At 38.2% G+C, this 16897-nt stretch overlaps 1 protein-coding gene across 2 annotated transcripts in view; it reads right to left on the bottom strand.

The window, feature by feature from the left end:
* Nucleotides 1–16897, bottom strand: part of CNTNAP2 (contactin associated protein 2) — a 1024120-nt gene that overhangs the window by 112670 nt on the left and 894553 nt on the right. For both annotated transcript variants that reach the window (XM_005519091.3, XM_088052353.1), the window contains exon 16: nt 17–187. In XM_005519091.3, the coding sequence (XP_005519148.2) occupies nt 17–187 (171 nt within the window). The remainder of the gene's footprint in view (nt 1–16; nt 188–16897) is intronic.

The following is a 16897-nucleotide window of genomic DNA, read 5'->3' as shown; positions in this document are numbered from 1 at the left end:
GGAAGCCTACACTTACATTTCAGCTCCAGTTTGATGAAGTCAGTGTTCCCCAGATTCTCAAGAAACACCCCATCCGAGGCCGATGTTTTGAAGTAGAAAGAGATGTCTGCGCTGGTTTCCCCTTGGAAGGTGGAGAAGTGGAGGTAAGATGATGAAGTGACGAAAGAAGCTGCGTTCCAGTAATTCCCTGCAGAGGATAGACAGAAAAGAGATGTTCCAGTGCTCTCCTGAAGCTGTTGGAAAAGTCGAAGATTTTAAAGTCTGTGTATGCTACAGTGCTGTCTGTGCTGAAGAAAGAACCTCAAGCACCTTGATTCTTGCTACCTCCATTTCAGGTTTCAGAAAACAGGGCATGTTAATGGTAAATCTAATTTCAAGCTCTTAATTTATCAAATTCAGTCACACTCAAATGTTGTTATTACATATTTATTATAGTAACACTGAACTCATGGGAGATCAGAGGAAACACCAAATTTAAAACAAATTAGTACAACACTAATTTGGTGTCTGCTTCACCTCAGGCACATGTTTTGCTTTCATATACTGCTTCATGTGTGACTTACCTGTCTTCAAAATTATTCTACACAGCTGCACCCCCTGCTGAAAATGTAGCCATGTCTATTATAAGTCTATTAATTTAAATCACAGGAAAAATCCACTAAATTAAGCTAATCAATACAGACACAATTAGCATATGCACCTAATAGTCCCCTAGTACATTCCCACTGGAGAAATATAATAATTAATAACATCCAAGAACTATTACTGTAGTTTAGTTAGAATGACAGTCAAATTCAGTGAAAGGTAGAATTACAATGCAAAAAAAGGTCATAAATATAAGATGTAAGATATAAGATATAAGATATAAGATATAAGATATAAGATATAAGATTAAGATATAAGATATAAGATATAAGATATGAGATATAAGATATAAGATATAAGATGATATAAGATATAAGATATAAGATATAAGATATAAGATATAAGATATAAGATATAAGATATAAGATATAAGATATAAGATATAAGATATAAGATATAAGATATAAGAGCAGGTAATATCCTCTTAATAATAAGATCATAAGATTCATAAGAGAAGGCTTTGGGGTGACCTAATTGCTGCCTTCTAGTACCTAAAGGGAGGTACAGGATGGATGGAGAGGAACTTCTTAAAAGGGCAAGCAGTAATAACAGGACAAGGAGGAATGGCTTCAAACTGATAGCCAGTAGGTTTAGATTAGATATTAGAAAGAAATTCTTTACTGTAAGGGTGGTGAGGGACTGGAACAGGTTACCCAGAGAAGCTGTGGATGCCCCTTGGAATTGTTCAAGGCCAGGCTGAATGGAGTTCTGAGCAACCTTGTCTAGTGGAAGGTGTCCCTGACCACAGCAGGGATGTTGGAACTAGACAATCTTTAAGGTCTTTTCCCACCCAGGCCATGCTACAATGATTCTATGACGATGATATAGGTGATAGAGTAAGCCAATGAGAGACTGAAACATCTCATTCTAGTTTCATCAGAATTCTTATGTATCCAGTTTCAGAAATTCATTAGATCATCACTAATGATGTCATCAAAGCTGAGTCCTTAGTATTCCAGCAAATAAACACAATAATAAAGTACTTTCCATTCCAGTCAAAAGTCCCAGATATTGGTTTTGAACTGTTTGATTACTGACATAGGTGATAATGCTATTATTTTTCTGGTTAGCATAGGATGAGTATGAATGAGAATAGCTGAAGCTTCAGATGATGATCAGCTACGATGATGTATTACACCACTGGCCCAAACCCATGTCGGAAATTTTATTATTTGAGTAATTATTATTGTCTATTACAATTTAAATTAAACTTCTGAATTAAGAGATGCTTTTAGGTATAAATATGTGCATACTATTGCTTTCCATAGTACTATTACATACCCTCCATTTAATTCTGCCTCTCTCAAAGATTCAGGGTATTTGGAATAAGGAGCCACTTTCCATTTACTTCAATGCATCCCAGGAGGAAAGTTGTAATTGACATTTTGCGTGTGTATATGTGTAAATACACATTTGAGCAGTGAAAATGGGAAGAAATAGGCATTCATGAAGCAGGTATGGGTCTGTGAATTAACCGGTTAGGCTAGATCAGCTAGTTTTCAACACGTATTACTATTTACCCTACTTATACAAACCAGTAATTTCCAGATTGAATGTTATTAATGATTTCTATAGAAATGTCAATAATTGCCATATCATAAACCTTCTTGGGCAAGAAATATCTGCTCATTATTTGCAAGGCTGTTCTCTGAAAACATACCTCGTGCTAAAGCAGCACAGATAAAAAAGGTCTTGAATTTTATTTTTGTTCATGGTCTCAGGTGTCTTTCTCACTTTGCAAAGTACTCTCTCAATATTAGGGTTGCTTATGGTCTAGATTCATGAGTGCTTTGTCAATAATCTGTTAATACAGGGTCTGGAGAAACTTTGTATGTGCTTTTCAATTTGCAGATGTACCTGGGCATCTCTGTTTTCTTTTCCTGGGATCTACAGATATGCTAGCTGCTGGCAGACACTCAGAAAAGATTTTACTTCACTTGCTGAATAAACTTACATGAAATAAGTGGGACTCGGACAAAAAGCCAGGAATATATTAACAAAATCTCTGTTCAGGAGCTAATTTAGCTGCCCTGAATAACCTTGTAGAAATGCTTGCATGTCTTTGTAACTTAAATAAGTATTTTAGAACCCTTGCTTTACACTCCTGGAGTATTACCAAACTTGTTAGCCTAAAATATGAAGAACACACGAGAAGTAAAATTGCTATGAGCATGAGAGCTATGAAATTCAAGTGCTACTGGAGACAAATCTCTCTTCAGAGAGAAAGGTGTCCCAGCCACTTCACCAAATGAGACCAGTACAGTATATTATTATAATGAATATTGCAATAAAGTAAATAAGAGTAGGAGCTTATATATGAAACAGCTATATATTTTGCAGTATTGTATTTAAATATTTTTAATTATCTTGCAAACTTGAAATTATTAAATGCAATTTGGCATAGACTTACTGCAGTGCTGGGACACTGTGGATTAAATCATTAACTATAAGAATGCAGAACTGAAGTGCTGGTTTGCATTTACAGGGTAGTAGTTTTCAGTAGCATGTGACCAGTTGGACATTTCAGAGATTTTAGGACTGGTATTGTTTTTGGGTTTATCCAGTAGGGTCCAACCCTATGGCAAAGGTTTCACACCTTTTCCACAGCACGCTTGCAAGAAGGGCTGCTGCTTCTGAGTGTGACAGCAGGGCCAGATGGGCAGGTGGGTTCAGATGGAACCTTCATCACCTTCTTATTGAAACAAAATGAATCAATTTTTATTTAGAGCTACATCCAGCCTGCTGAAGAGGTCCATCACTAAGGATTTTACATTTAATTCAAAATGCTACAATTTGACTTTGCAGAAAGCCTTGGCTGCAGATATTATTGGTGAGAGGATAAATACAAACAATGCAGACAGAATGGGGGAATCTGCACCTTGAGAGGGACATTTTCAAAGACTATTCATGAGAAATTCCTATAAAGATAAAATCATGTTTTTGCACTCTAGTACACATTCATCTCAAAGCACTTTCAGGGGAAAATGACTTTTTATTAAGAGGACAATAGAAATGTTTTGCTAAACATAAATAATGATTTTTATCATAAAATGATATCTTTTGAAAGAAACAGGCTCTCTAAGGAAATATTGTATAAAAATCCACTTTATACACATTATTACAGTTTGCTAGGAAATTTTATCAGCCACTATGCCTCAAAATTTCTTTGGTACATTGTCACAATTCTTTCCTCAAGCGGTTTGAATGTATTGATCCTACTGGCATTTTCCTCCCACTTTATTCTGACAAGCTGTAGATGGAGAAAACTGGGGCTGGAACTTAAACCACAGAGCAGAAGTACAGCAGCAGGAATATCAGACAGAAGGTGGGAAAGGGATTTTATTTAGAAAGAATACTATAAATAATAAGTTTTTAATTTATGAAAATACCAGAGTCTAAGAATTATTTTTATTGTATTGTCTGAAATATGACATTACAATTTTACTTTCTTCTTTGTAACCTCATCTATAATTCTGTAATGAAGGCCACAGCTCTGTTCTTTTAAACTTGCTTAGCGTTTGATTTAAATGAATTAAACAGATACAGCACATGCTGCTGTCATGGAAGCACAAACACAAATCAATCAAGACACCAGACAAGCCTTTTCAGTTGTTTTGCAACTCAAGGTAAATGTGGGGATCCCCAAGACATGGCTGTGTTTCTCATAAAATTGCATGGTGATGGCAGTAAGCCGTAAGACACAGGGGCAGGCAAGGGAATTGCTGACCACAGCTCCAGAGGAAACTGCCATGGATGTTTGCCTGGATCCCAGCAGGAATCAGAGCTGTAGCTGAGACAGAGGTGTTTCAATGCACCAAGTAACACTTTGTGATTCTGTTTTCAATTTGTGTCAAGGTTGCTCACAGCTTTGCTTCTCTGCTGTGAAAATTAAAATCCAACTCATTAAGCTCCCGTAAAATACTCTTACTGCTTTCTCATTAGTTTTCCTAACCCTGAATTACAGTGTTCTTTGTAATTTGGCACAAAAGTATCACTTCTGCTGTTCCATAAAGACTCAGCCTCAGACAGAAGGCTGCACTATAATTGCAAAGGTATAATTTTTACAAGAACAGCGATAGTCTGTAGCCACAAGAAACCACCTCTACTAAAAAAATTAATGAGAAGGGACATATTAAATCTCAGATAAAAAGCTGAACTAAGACTTCAAGATTTTTCCCATGAAGTCCCACCTCAGCAGCAAGGAAGGAAAGCCATAATATTGACAGGGACAAACGCACATTGTCCTGAATTATGCAACATGAACAGGCATCTTTTAATGTGTGGCAGCTCTGTAACTTGAAAACATAGAGTCACTGGCCTTATAGTAATCAGCCTTTCAGCTTCTTCCTTGCAATGTTTTTGTTCAGAGCTCCCTTGCTGGCTCCCATCAATATCTTCTTTCTTAGCATGATTGAAATTCATGCTTTAACACCATCAATTTCACTTTTACATTTAAACCCCATTGAAATGGATAATGGCAATACCAGAACTGTAAAAGACATCAGTGCTTTTAGCCCTGCTAGGCAATCACACTAGAGAACGAATGCTGCAGTGTCAGGCAGCTCTTATGTATTACAATAGACCAAAAAACCTCCAGGGCCCTCATCTGCAGCAAAACAGATTTTCTATCAAAACCATTATGTGAATAAAATGTAAGAATAGTCTTCTATTTCAGAGGAGATGGATGTGTGAATGGAAAACTGTTCTGTGGTACAAAGTAATGGATTGAGATTATCCATACAATTATGCTCAACAAATCAAGTTGGTGGGTTTTTTTCCTTTCTTCTTTTTTCCATTCTGAGAGGGAAACCTATGCATGCACACAGAGCAGTTTGGGTATCGGTACAGCAACAATCACACCTGAGACTCAAGTCTTCAGATCCATTTCAGAGTGGAACTGGCTGCAATGAAAACCAAATTTGCTGTTGGACTTTCTATTTGAAAAGTCAAAGAAAATTGGCAGTGTTTCTTTCACTGAGCTGTACTTTATTGTGAAAGATGTAACCATGACCTCAAAGCAGGTCAGGCACTATTCTGTCATCAGCACTAATCTTAGGGGAGTTAAGATCACAGCTTCAGTCTGAGCTGGAGTTGGGAGGGTGTGTTGGGGGAGAGGAGAGCAAGGATGGCAACTCTTCAGCATTCTTTCCTTTGCAGGGAGAAATGCCAGTGGCTTCTTCCTTACTGAAATATCTGCTTGGTGTTGTTATTCATTGTGCTAACATGTTTTTAAACCTTTGTTTTCCTCTGGTCTGCAACTCTGTGCCACATCTACTATGTTTTGCTCTACCACATTTCCTATATTTAATTCACATACAATTTACTATATATGGTAATTTTTGCATAGCTTTGATTTTTTTGGAACCCCTAGAACCAGTTTTGACCAGTTCCCATCCTGAACTTATTTGCTTGTCAGTGAGTCGTTTAGAACCTTGGGATCCCCTGTATCAGTCATCTTGTATCCTCTCATGCCTGTACCCCTTTTCCCAGAATCCCATGTTTTCAGGACTGCTGAATATGTGCCAGCTGTGCACCTCTCTGCCCACTGCCATTATTCTTATTGGTCCTACACCTGGGCTGCCACATCCCACACGTTGCTGCAGGCTGGGGAGTGCAGCTGGAAAGCTGCTCAGGCTGCTCAGGGGTTTGACAGACAGATGGATATATGAGCCAGCAGCGTGCCCAGGTGACTAAGAGCGTCTTGGCCTGTATCAAGAATAGTGTGGCCAGTAGGAGTAGGAAAGAAATTATCTCACTGTACTCATGAGGTTGCACCTTGAGCACTGTGTCCAGTTCTGTGTCACTCGCTTCAAAAAGGACATGGAGGTGCTGGAGCATATCCAAAGAGGGCAAAAAAGGTGGGGAAGGGTTTAGAAAACGTGTTAGGAAGAGCAGCTGCAGGAAGTGGGGTTGTTTAGCCTGGAGAAAAGGAGGCTCAGGAGGGACTGCCTGAAGGGAGTTGTAGTGGAGTAGGGATCAGTCTCTTCTGCCATATCTTAGGTAAAAGAGAGGAAATACCATTAAGTTTTGCCAGGGGAGATTACAAAAGGTGTCTGCATGTGGCACTTGGGGATATGATTTAGGTGATTTAAGTGATTATGGTGGTGCTAGGTTGACAGTTGGACCAGATGGTCTTGAAGTCCTCTTCCAACACTGACGATTCTGTAATTATGTTAGCCGTCAATATCTTATTCTGCACAAAGTAACTACTTTTTATTATTGCCTATATAAAATGGGGTTGTACCATAGGAAGAGAAGCGAAGGTAAAACAAACTAGCACTCTTTCCATTGTAAAAAAAAAAAAAAAAAAAGTGTTTCATATAAACAAAGTTTGAGACAGGGCTCAAAATAGTCCAAGACTGGTAGGTCTGTGGCCTTGCATACTCCCTGCCATCTCCAAAGACTAACTAGAGATAGCAATAGTGCATTTCTTGGGCTATGGGTTAACAATTGATCAACATCACAGCAGAACATCACTTGAAAAGAAGCATGTAAATTGCTACTTAATTTAAAATTAAGATGTTATAGTGTCCTGATTTATTCAATCCAAATCAAGAAAAATAAACCAGAAGGAGCTGCTACACATGATGTTGTCTTAATAGCAGAAATGTCTTTTGACAACACACAGGAAAAATAACCCCCAAGTGAACAGATGGAGAGTGTATTAGCACTGTATAACAGCAAACTGACTTATCCCCTTTCAGGCTAAATAAAAATATAGGTTAGATTTCAATTTCCAAGCTAAAACTAGCTGTGTATCTTTCAACAAAGTAACAAATGGCTTGAAGTCCAGAATAAAACCTGCTGAGAATATCAATACATATAGAGATGAGCTCAGAGTTAACAAAACAGAAAACTTAACTCTGCAGTGGTTCCTGTCATGTAAAAGACAACTCAGATTTTAAAAGATAAGTTCTAGGTTGAAGAATTTTTTTTTTTTTTACATTGACCTTTTTATACCTTGACACTTTTTTTTTGCATTGACCATCAAGTCCAAATGTCTGACCACTTTAGAGCTGACCAAAAGTTAAATCATGGCTTTAAGAATGTTGTCCTTAAACACTCTTAAACACTGACAGGCACAGGGCACCAACCACCTCTCCAGAAAGCTAGTTCCAGGGCTTGACCACTTTCTCAGCAAAAAAAGAGTCCCCACGCCAAGCATGAACCTTCCCTGATGGATGCAGCTTTTAGCCATTCCCACTTGTCCTGGCACTCAGGTACCAGGGAGAAGAGCTCAGCACCTCCCTCTGCACTTCCCGTCCTCAGAAAGCTGCAGGGAGCAGTGAGATCACCCCTCTGCCTCCCTCTCACCAAGCTACACAAACCCAGTGCCCTCAGCCACTACTCAGAAGACATTCCTGACAGCCCCTTCCCCTCCTTTGGTGCCGTCAGCAGAACACATTTAAGGACCTTCACATCTTTCTTCAATGGCAGGATCCAGAATTACACACAGCATTCAAGATGAGACCAACAATGCTGAATACAGCTGGATAATCACCTCTTTGGACCATCAGTCTTGCTGTGTTTGATGCACCCCAGGATGAGGTTTGCTTACCTGACTGCCAGGGCACACACTGCTGACTCCTGTTGAGTCTCCTGTGAACCAGACCTCCTAGAATCCTCTCTGCAGGGCTGCTCTCCAGACACTTCTCTCACAGGTTTGTGCCTGACATTGTTCCATGGGGCAGAATCTGGCATTTTGGCATACTAAATTTCATCCCATTAATCAAAGCCTAATGATAAATTTTCTCAGATTCCTCTGCAGGGGCTCTTGTCCCTCAAGAGAATCATCAGGACCTCCCAGTTTGGATAAATCAGCAAACTTGCTGATGCATTCAACTACTGCATCCAGACTGTTGATTGTCCAATGTTGATGTTCAATTTCTGTACTACACCTGAAACTCAAAGTAATTCCTCGAGGCTTCTCTTCTGGAAATTCATTGCATGCACCTTCTCTGAAAGTGAGATCCGGAAAAGGTTAACTGTCTTCTCATTTGGGTGGTGATCTTCCACTGATGCTCTTGTCTCCTGCAGTTGTGGGGAGGTTGTTTGGTCCTCACTTACAGACCTTTGCCACCTCTCTTTCTGCATGCCTGCCACTGTTGTGACAATTGTTGACCTCATTACAGAACTTTTCACATGGGCCCAAAGTCTAAAGCCCCAAATTCCTTTATGCATAACAAAATACTGAGGAAAGAGTAAGTGTATTAAAATAATTACAAATGCAGGCAAGCCTTAAATGATTTATTTACAAATTAAAGAGTTTCATCCCTATTTGGGATCAGCTTGAGTTCTCTGGTCAGCAATGAAGGACATAAAACAACTTATATTAACATTACAGTAAGATGGATAGCAATTTGTCTGCTGGCATTATAAATTATCTGTTTTCATAAAGATTCTCAAGTGACATAACAGTTACAAGACACTGATCAATGAATATAAACACAGATGATAAAGTTTGCTTTATTCTACCAGTCACTATATTTGCTGAGTGAGGGAAAAGTGCAATCACATTCATCAGTGAAATGCTGGAGTCAATAAAACAGATTCAGTGATGCAGAAATGTTTCCACCACCTGCTGTGTTTCCTGCAATCATCTTTGGAAGACCATTTTTCAAAACTCTTGCCTCCTGGTCAAATGTCTAATCACGATACATACCCTGTCACTGCTGGCATCATTACTTTCATCCATCTAAAGAATGAAAGGTCCTGATCTGGCCTGGTTTACAACCTGGAGCTGTGTAATGTGCTGATGGAGCTTTAATGATGCATATAAACTGGTGTTCTTTCAGGGGAATTTTTTTTTAAACAATAACTGACCTGTAAACATGAGCTTGATCACCACTGTGCCACAGTCAAGACAGTATGTAGGAACCCTGCCATGAAGCCAGAATGGTAAACATTAAATACAGGAGCCTGCTCCTGTCCACAAACCATGTTACTGCAAGACTCTGCTTCTCTGTTGTCCCATATACATTGGTGGGTGTTTGTAGCTGTGCAAAAGTATTGTAAAGCTTTCCATTCCCACCTGGTAATGCTACGTAAAATCACTGTATGCTCAGCGCGTGTCTGTGCAAGATGGAAGGCAAAGACACAAGGACAACAATGTAAAAAAAAAAAAAAAAAAGAATTTTCTATAGAATCCAGTTTTCCTATGGTACTAAATCTATTTCCTGTGCTGTGGAGGTGAACTGGAGGAAATGGAAATGGGAGCCTCTGTTCTCCAGATCCTTGGCTAGGTATGTGGACAATGAAATGCAGCTCTAGAGCTCTGTTGAGTCAGAGCCACATTGGCCAACACCATGTGGTCAACATGATCTAAATTCTATTTCTTCTGCCATTCCCATTTGCTCTTCCTGGCATGATGTTTTAAAAGAAGAATGTGCTGGGTAATCTTTATACATCTCTCCCCCTCTAGATTTTCTCATTTTCTCTGCTTAGAGTGGCATTTTTGTTCCTATTTGTGGCTTTAAAATCACTGGTGTTTGGCTATGGATCTGAACTCAGTGTCCTGGCTCTTTGGTCACCTGATTGTTCTCCCAGAGCAGCTACATTTTCACAATGGAAAATGTTTTTCAGAATAGAAATGTAAGATGCAATTTAGTCTTGATGTAGTACATTAACTATTCTTCATGCCATTGATTCCATTGTTATTCACAGAGATTATGGTATTTTTTCCCTCAACCTTCTATTACTGGATGGATTTCAGAGACTTCTGAACTAAAGCTGAGAATATTTAACTCACGAGATTTGACTAGGTCCTTTGGTGAATTGTAGTCCTCTAACCTGATGAAACAGGTGAAATAATTTGCTTTAAGTAATTATTTAATTCAGCAGATGTAAAAAGTCATGCTGTTCTACTGTTTATTTGTAGAAATATACTTTCAATGACTCCTTTGTTCATGTCCCAGTTCCCAGAAATTAATAAATATTTCAGGTATAATTCAAACCTACAGTAGAGTACAACTATCTTCATCCTAATGGTACCACTCCAGTTTAATGTCACTGTAACATTATTCAAAGTCCAGCTTCCAATAATCATTATTTCTTTTTATGGGGTTTTTTAATGTAGTTTTTATGGACCATAGCTATTTATAGGAGCACTTGCAAAGAATTTGAATTATAGAGATGGACATTTGGTTCTGAATTCAAACAGCTAAGAGCTTAACCTCCATGGCCTCCCAGTCCTGCAGTGCTCTAGGAACTGAGAGGAGCCACCAGAGTCTGTGGTATGTTACCATTTCACCCCAGACACTGGTGCCTTGGCTAGAGCATCTGCTCTACTGTGTGCTGTGGCCCTGGAAATGCTGCTTGATATGCCTATGTTGATATAGACTTTACCCCTTCTGATTTTGAAAAAAATGTCTTTGAAAAGTAATTTTACAGTTCATTTCTATATCATCTCTGGCAGAGAAACTTTTCACATGACTGCATTTGAGCATTTATTCCATTCCCTGTTTGTTCTTTATCTTTAAAATAACTCATTAAGCCTATCACTGTGCCCAGATATTTTCCTGTGATCTTACTATCTCAGCAGTGTTCTAAATCCAAGAACACAAAGAAAGAATACCTACAAAATTTAAATTAAAAAATAAAAATATCTTAACATTACCATTAGTGCCACTTTTAATATTGTTATCAGAGAGCGCAGTTATGTGGGCAAAGGTGGGCTCCCTGTAGAAAGGTGAATTTACTGTAGGAACTGCAGCTCTCCCTCTTCTGGCAGGCATTGGCTACTCACACTTCAAATTCCACACAGGTGAAGCAAGAAAATATGTGTAGTGTAATAGCAAATCTAAGCCAGAACATTAATGAAAACTTTTTAGACTAAATAGGTTGTCATATGGAGAGAGATCTATTGACTCCTGTTGCAGCTTAGTGGTAGCAGCACTGAGACCAAGAATCTTAAATGTATATATGTTAAAATGCCCTTGTATGAATTTCATGACTGTTAAATCAATCAGAACTTACAGATATATAACAACGACTTATACATAGCACATCACAATAAAAAGTATACTAGATCTACCATTAAAAATAATAATAATAATAAAAATCTAGCACAAATAACCCATACCTTTTAAAGGTTTAACTTCCCTAGAGACCCCCTTCCAACCTCTGCTATTCCACAAAAGTATGAACAATGTTTCTGGCTTGCATAAAAAATTACAAGAAAAATCAATTTCATACAAAAATTGAAATGAAATTAGTATTTTGGAGGTGAAATGGTATGTGGGAGCAAAACACAAGTCTGCATCTACAGGAGATCTGATTCTGACTTCTTGCAAATCACTTAGACATAGCTCTACTGTTCATGGCATTTTATGAACAGTATTGTAATGATTCCCCCCCAAAAAATATTCCCAAATCTTTTCCATCTCAGCCAAAAGACCATGCAGTAAAAGAGAGAAGGGAGTAAAAAGATGACTCATTAAGAACCAAAGTTTTCTCTTTCTTTCTTTCTTTCTTGCCTGCCTGCTTGCCTTTTGTAGCTTTCCCATTCTAAATGTCTCTCTACTCTCTACAGTTCATCCAGAGATTTTCACTTTTAAAGAATATTTCAGCTGGCTTGTAACAACAGATTGCAGATACAAACTACCTCTAGACATTTTACAAAGCATGGCACTGAGTGGGAAAAACATGAACATCTAAAACTAGACTTTCAGAACACAAAAGGACCCCCTTGCAGTGAAGATTTTTATCTGAAATGGAAGGTGACTCGGGGTAAAGGCATTGTGCCATAATTTAATCATTCTAAATTCAATTTCTTGGCTCGGACATTCTTAGCATACATGACCCTGGACAAGTTGTTTATGGTTTATGGCTCCAGAGTCCAAGATCTCTGAGGTGAAGAAAATACCATTTCTCTTTCTTCCTTTATAAAGTGTTTTTGAATCTTGATCTTGTAGGACTGTCAACATTTGCAACAAATTTTGGTTACAATCTTAGGCTGCAAGAGGCAGCTTTTCTACTTGAAATGGAGTACAAAACTTGGCTGGAATTTGAACATGCTCCTATGATACAAGAGTTGACAATAATCTTCCACAAATTTACTTCTTACTTTTCACATTATCAAAATGCATTGGTGTTGGATGAAGTCATTAAATGAGTGTCAAAATAGTTTGAAACTGGAGAACACAATGTGGCAACATTATTTATGGATAAAAATATATTACATGCATAAATATTAGATCTAGCAACACTTAAAAAGCAAAGATGACAAATATTTTACTATTTGTTTAAAAGCAAATATTTCTTCACAGTGTTTTGTAACCTTGCATGACCATAATTATCTCACAATGACCAAGATACCCATCATGGTGCATTACTCGTTATGACATTTCTTTCCAAGATAAAAATAAATAAATGTAATAAGAATCTTTGACTGTTAATGATTACTGGTGATTTTTTCTCATATTTTGCTTGAACCTCAAAAGCACTGTATGACATGTGCTATCATGCAGCCCAAAGCCGAGCTCCTTTGGACTCCTTTTATAAGAAAAATAAATAGATATCTGACATGGCAGATCTAAACTTATTGAAAGGGAACATCACAGTCATGCTTATTATCACATCTACTAGATCAGGCATTTGGTGTTGGGAAAGAGTTCAGACTAAACTAAAGAATCAGAGAATTCAAGAAAAGAGTCTATATTTAGTCTAAATAAGAATTCATGCACAAACTGTGAAGAATTTGGGCTGCTGACACCAGGGGTGTACTTCATTTTGATCTGCGAAGTCTTTCTTCTTCTGAAAGAGGGAAGAGTTGTACTCTAACACTTGACTTTACAGTTTCCTTCATTGGGAAAAGATAGTATTTGTGCACAGCAGTCTTGATTCTCAAATGGAGAGGAAGGGCACAAATGGACCAAAATATACTTGTATTGATCAACCAAGATGTCAAAAAAACATTTAAAGGGCAGTCTTGGGGGAAAAAGCTTCCTGCACAGAAACTTAGATGAATCGGGATCAGATTTAGGGAAACCACCTAACTTCAGAGGAATTTGTTACTGCATGACAATCTCTGTTCTTGGAGGAAATTCTCCCAGTGACAAAAAATGAATGCATGCAGCAATTGTCTAAGAAAATATTGGCCTGAGTCAAGAAATGTCTTGGAACAAAGCCAGAGCCTGGGGATGGAAGCACTTGAGCTCTGCAGGTGTACCCAGGTCACTGAAGCTCAGACACCTCTCCAGAAGTGGGATTGAGGGCTGGGGAGTTGAGAGGAGAAGCTGGCCTGCACAATCTTCCCCCAGCCAGCACTAAGAGAGACTCTCTGCACTGCTCTGTGTTCTTGTCATTTACTGTATGGGCTTGGCTGGAGTTCCTTTGTGTAGATAGCGCTGCACTGCGCCTTGTAAACTTAACATTTACCTGTAGTAATTACCTCGACTGCAGCTTGATCCTCTAAGTGGGGCTGCTCTGGCTTGGATTCAGCCTTCAAGTAAGTCACTATAATGGAAACTAATCTTAGTCCTCCCTTTTCAGACTATAAATAGGCAGCCTGTAACCAGCATTGCATGTTTCCTGTGTAGTCATCCCTAACAGACAGAACAGCTGGTAAACTAGGCTCTAGTGAATCTTTCTGATGTCAACTCTCTGCATGTGATGGTGGGTCACCTTCTCAGCCATCTTACAGTGTTTGCTTAAGAACACACCAAGCACACCAACCAGAGCACTTGGCTTCAACCATCACTAACTCGGATTTGTGGGTACTTGACCTGGTCTGCTACTGTCATGTGTTCATAGCCATTTGTTTCTGAATTTGATTAGTACTCTGTGGGAGCTTGAAGTACGAACAAATACAGGTTAACATAGCAAATTTGATGAGGATGAATCAAATGGAACCCTGTTTTTGCAATGAAGTCAAGACTGGCATCTGTGTTTATTATGCTGTCTCATTGCAAGTGAACAGCTTATGTACATATTATTATATACACATATCAGTATTTGTCAGCAATCCAGGTTCTTGCTGTTTTTCTCTAGAAACTTACTCTCATATTTTTTCAGTGACAGTGCAGGCAAATCATGGAGTATCACATAAAGATAGCCATTCTCCCCCCACATCCCCTCTTCCTCACTCCTTCTCAATCCCATCCCCCCAAAAATAACCCAAACAAGCAAACCAGGGAGAATAAAAAGAGTACTAATTAATGACAGATTCAAATTTGATTTTTTTCAGGGAATTTGAATGAAAGCCAGCAAAGGGTTAGCAAAGAATCATCTCAGAGCCTGGTCACTGCTGAGCTTACCTTGTCATTTCTGATTTCATTACAGAGTTTCTAGAAGAACAGTTGAACCTGCAAAATGTTCTTTCTGTCCCATGTGCTGAGCACAGTAAGCCAGCTGCTGTGAGCGCTGAGGTAGTGAGGGCTGGGCAATAGGGTAGCAGCAAAGTGGATTACTCCAGCTGCATCTAAAAATGTATGAGTTCTGCAGAGAGAGAGGTCTTCTTCAGAAAAGGGTTGATTGGCTTTTCTTAAAAAAAAAAGGTCATGGCTCAGTGAAAGGCTCAAATACTCACATGGAGGAAAGAAACGTTGTCTTCAGATGAGTAACATGAGGACAATTCTGTTCATAAATATTTACTGAGAAAATTACACAATAAGCAGGGATTGAAAGCTTATTTTGCAGATTAAACCTGACCTGTCAGGTTTTTTTTCTGTTGTCTGTTTGTTTTTTCTGTGTTTGTTGGGGGGTTTTTTGTGTGCTTGTTTTTCTCTATGTTGGATGTGTTGTTTGCTTTTATTTTTTATTTTAGTTTTTTTTTTTTCCCCCGCATCTGATGAGTAATTACGCAATTTCTTTGGCTTACACTGGTGATGGTATTGGTTATGCTTTTACAGAGAAAATTATTTCCTTTGAGGGACACCATGGTTCTTCAGTTTCAAAGGTAGTTGATAATGATTGACCCATTAGAGGAAAGAGTAACTTAGAAGTATCATAATCAAGTTTAGCACTGTTTACAGTTTCACTGACTCTGCAAAAGTATTAGCAGCCTCTCCCTCCAAGGAATGAAAAGGTACGGGTCAGAAAATCAGTACTTTTCTGTTCTATTCTATTCTATTCTATTCTATTCTATTCTATTCTATTCTATTCTATTCTATTCTATCAATTCTTCAAATAGCTTCAAAGAGCAAACAACTCCTAAGTCAAAGGATAAATCTAGGTAAAAGATGGTTATCTGCAAAGTCATTTGTGTTTTTACCCCTGTCAAAATCATATGATAATCGAAAATCTAGCCTTTATCTTCATAAGCTTTTATATTAGCATTTTTCCTCTTCTGTTACTACATTTTTAGATTTGAAAATTAATTTCAGTGGGAATTTTCTGTGTCTTCACCCCCTGCCCCCCTTTCTACCCCCAGTCTCATCCACAGATCTGTGTGTTTTGGCTTGAGAAAGAAAGAAACTAACTTTAATCAGATGATTATTTATTTGCAGACTACTGCAGTTTGGTAATCAAATTTATTTTATTCCTCCGTCACCACTTAAAAAGAATGCTTTCCAAAGATACAGAATAATAGAAGAATTGTATGCCAGGTTTTATTTTGAAGGGAAGATGGATTCCTCCTCTACAGAGGTGAACCAGTATTTCATAGAATGAAGATTACTTTTTAAAATGGATTGGAAATATTCTGCTACTAATTATAGATGCGAATCAGGAAATGGTATATTGATCTTAATAACTTTTAGTCCTTCTACAACTTGAATATGCCACTGCTCTAAAGTCTCTTAAGCTTATCCAACTTCATGTTATAAGAAATTTTATCTGATATTATGACAATTGAAGAGAAAGATGGTGTGAATTAAAAGCCTGGAGAAAAAACCTGCACACACACACAAAGCTTTTTAAAGGTCTGTACAGATTTTCTTCTTAAGCTTTAAAACAACATGTCAGCTATGGCTTTTCCTCCCGAATGTAAACCTAATGCCCAGTTATCTGTATGTCTTAACTCCTGTGTGTATTTCTACTGAGAAGCTTTAGCGGACCAGCCTCTCATAGTAAAAGGTTAAACCTTTTCTCCCGTTCCCATGAGTTTTAGTCCTGAGGAAAACACCAATCAAAATGGCTGAAAAGGAGACATGATGAATCATATCTACTCAGGGAGGGTAATAACCGAGTATAAAAAACTTAAGATATTGACATGGTCTGATGTTCTGTTTGAAGGTGACTTAATCACAGGTTTCTGCACAGAAAGGATCCAGACTTCAAACAATCGTGCTGGGCTTGATGCCAAGAATCCTCA

The sequence above is a fragment of the Pseudopodoces humilis genome, chromosome 1 (genome assembly GCF_049639895.1).
Source record: "Pseudopodoces humilis isolate 2021_Gansu_Grassland_sample_001 chromosome 1, ASM4963989v1, whole genome shotgun sequence".
Classification (NCBI taxonomy): Eukaryota; Metazoa; Chordata; class Aves; order Passeriformes; family Paridae; genus Pseudopodoces; species Pseudopodoces humilis.
The sequence above is the reverse complement of the archived record's forward strand: the minus strand, read 5'-3'. Positions and strand labels throughout refer to the sequence as shown.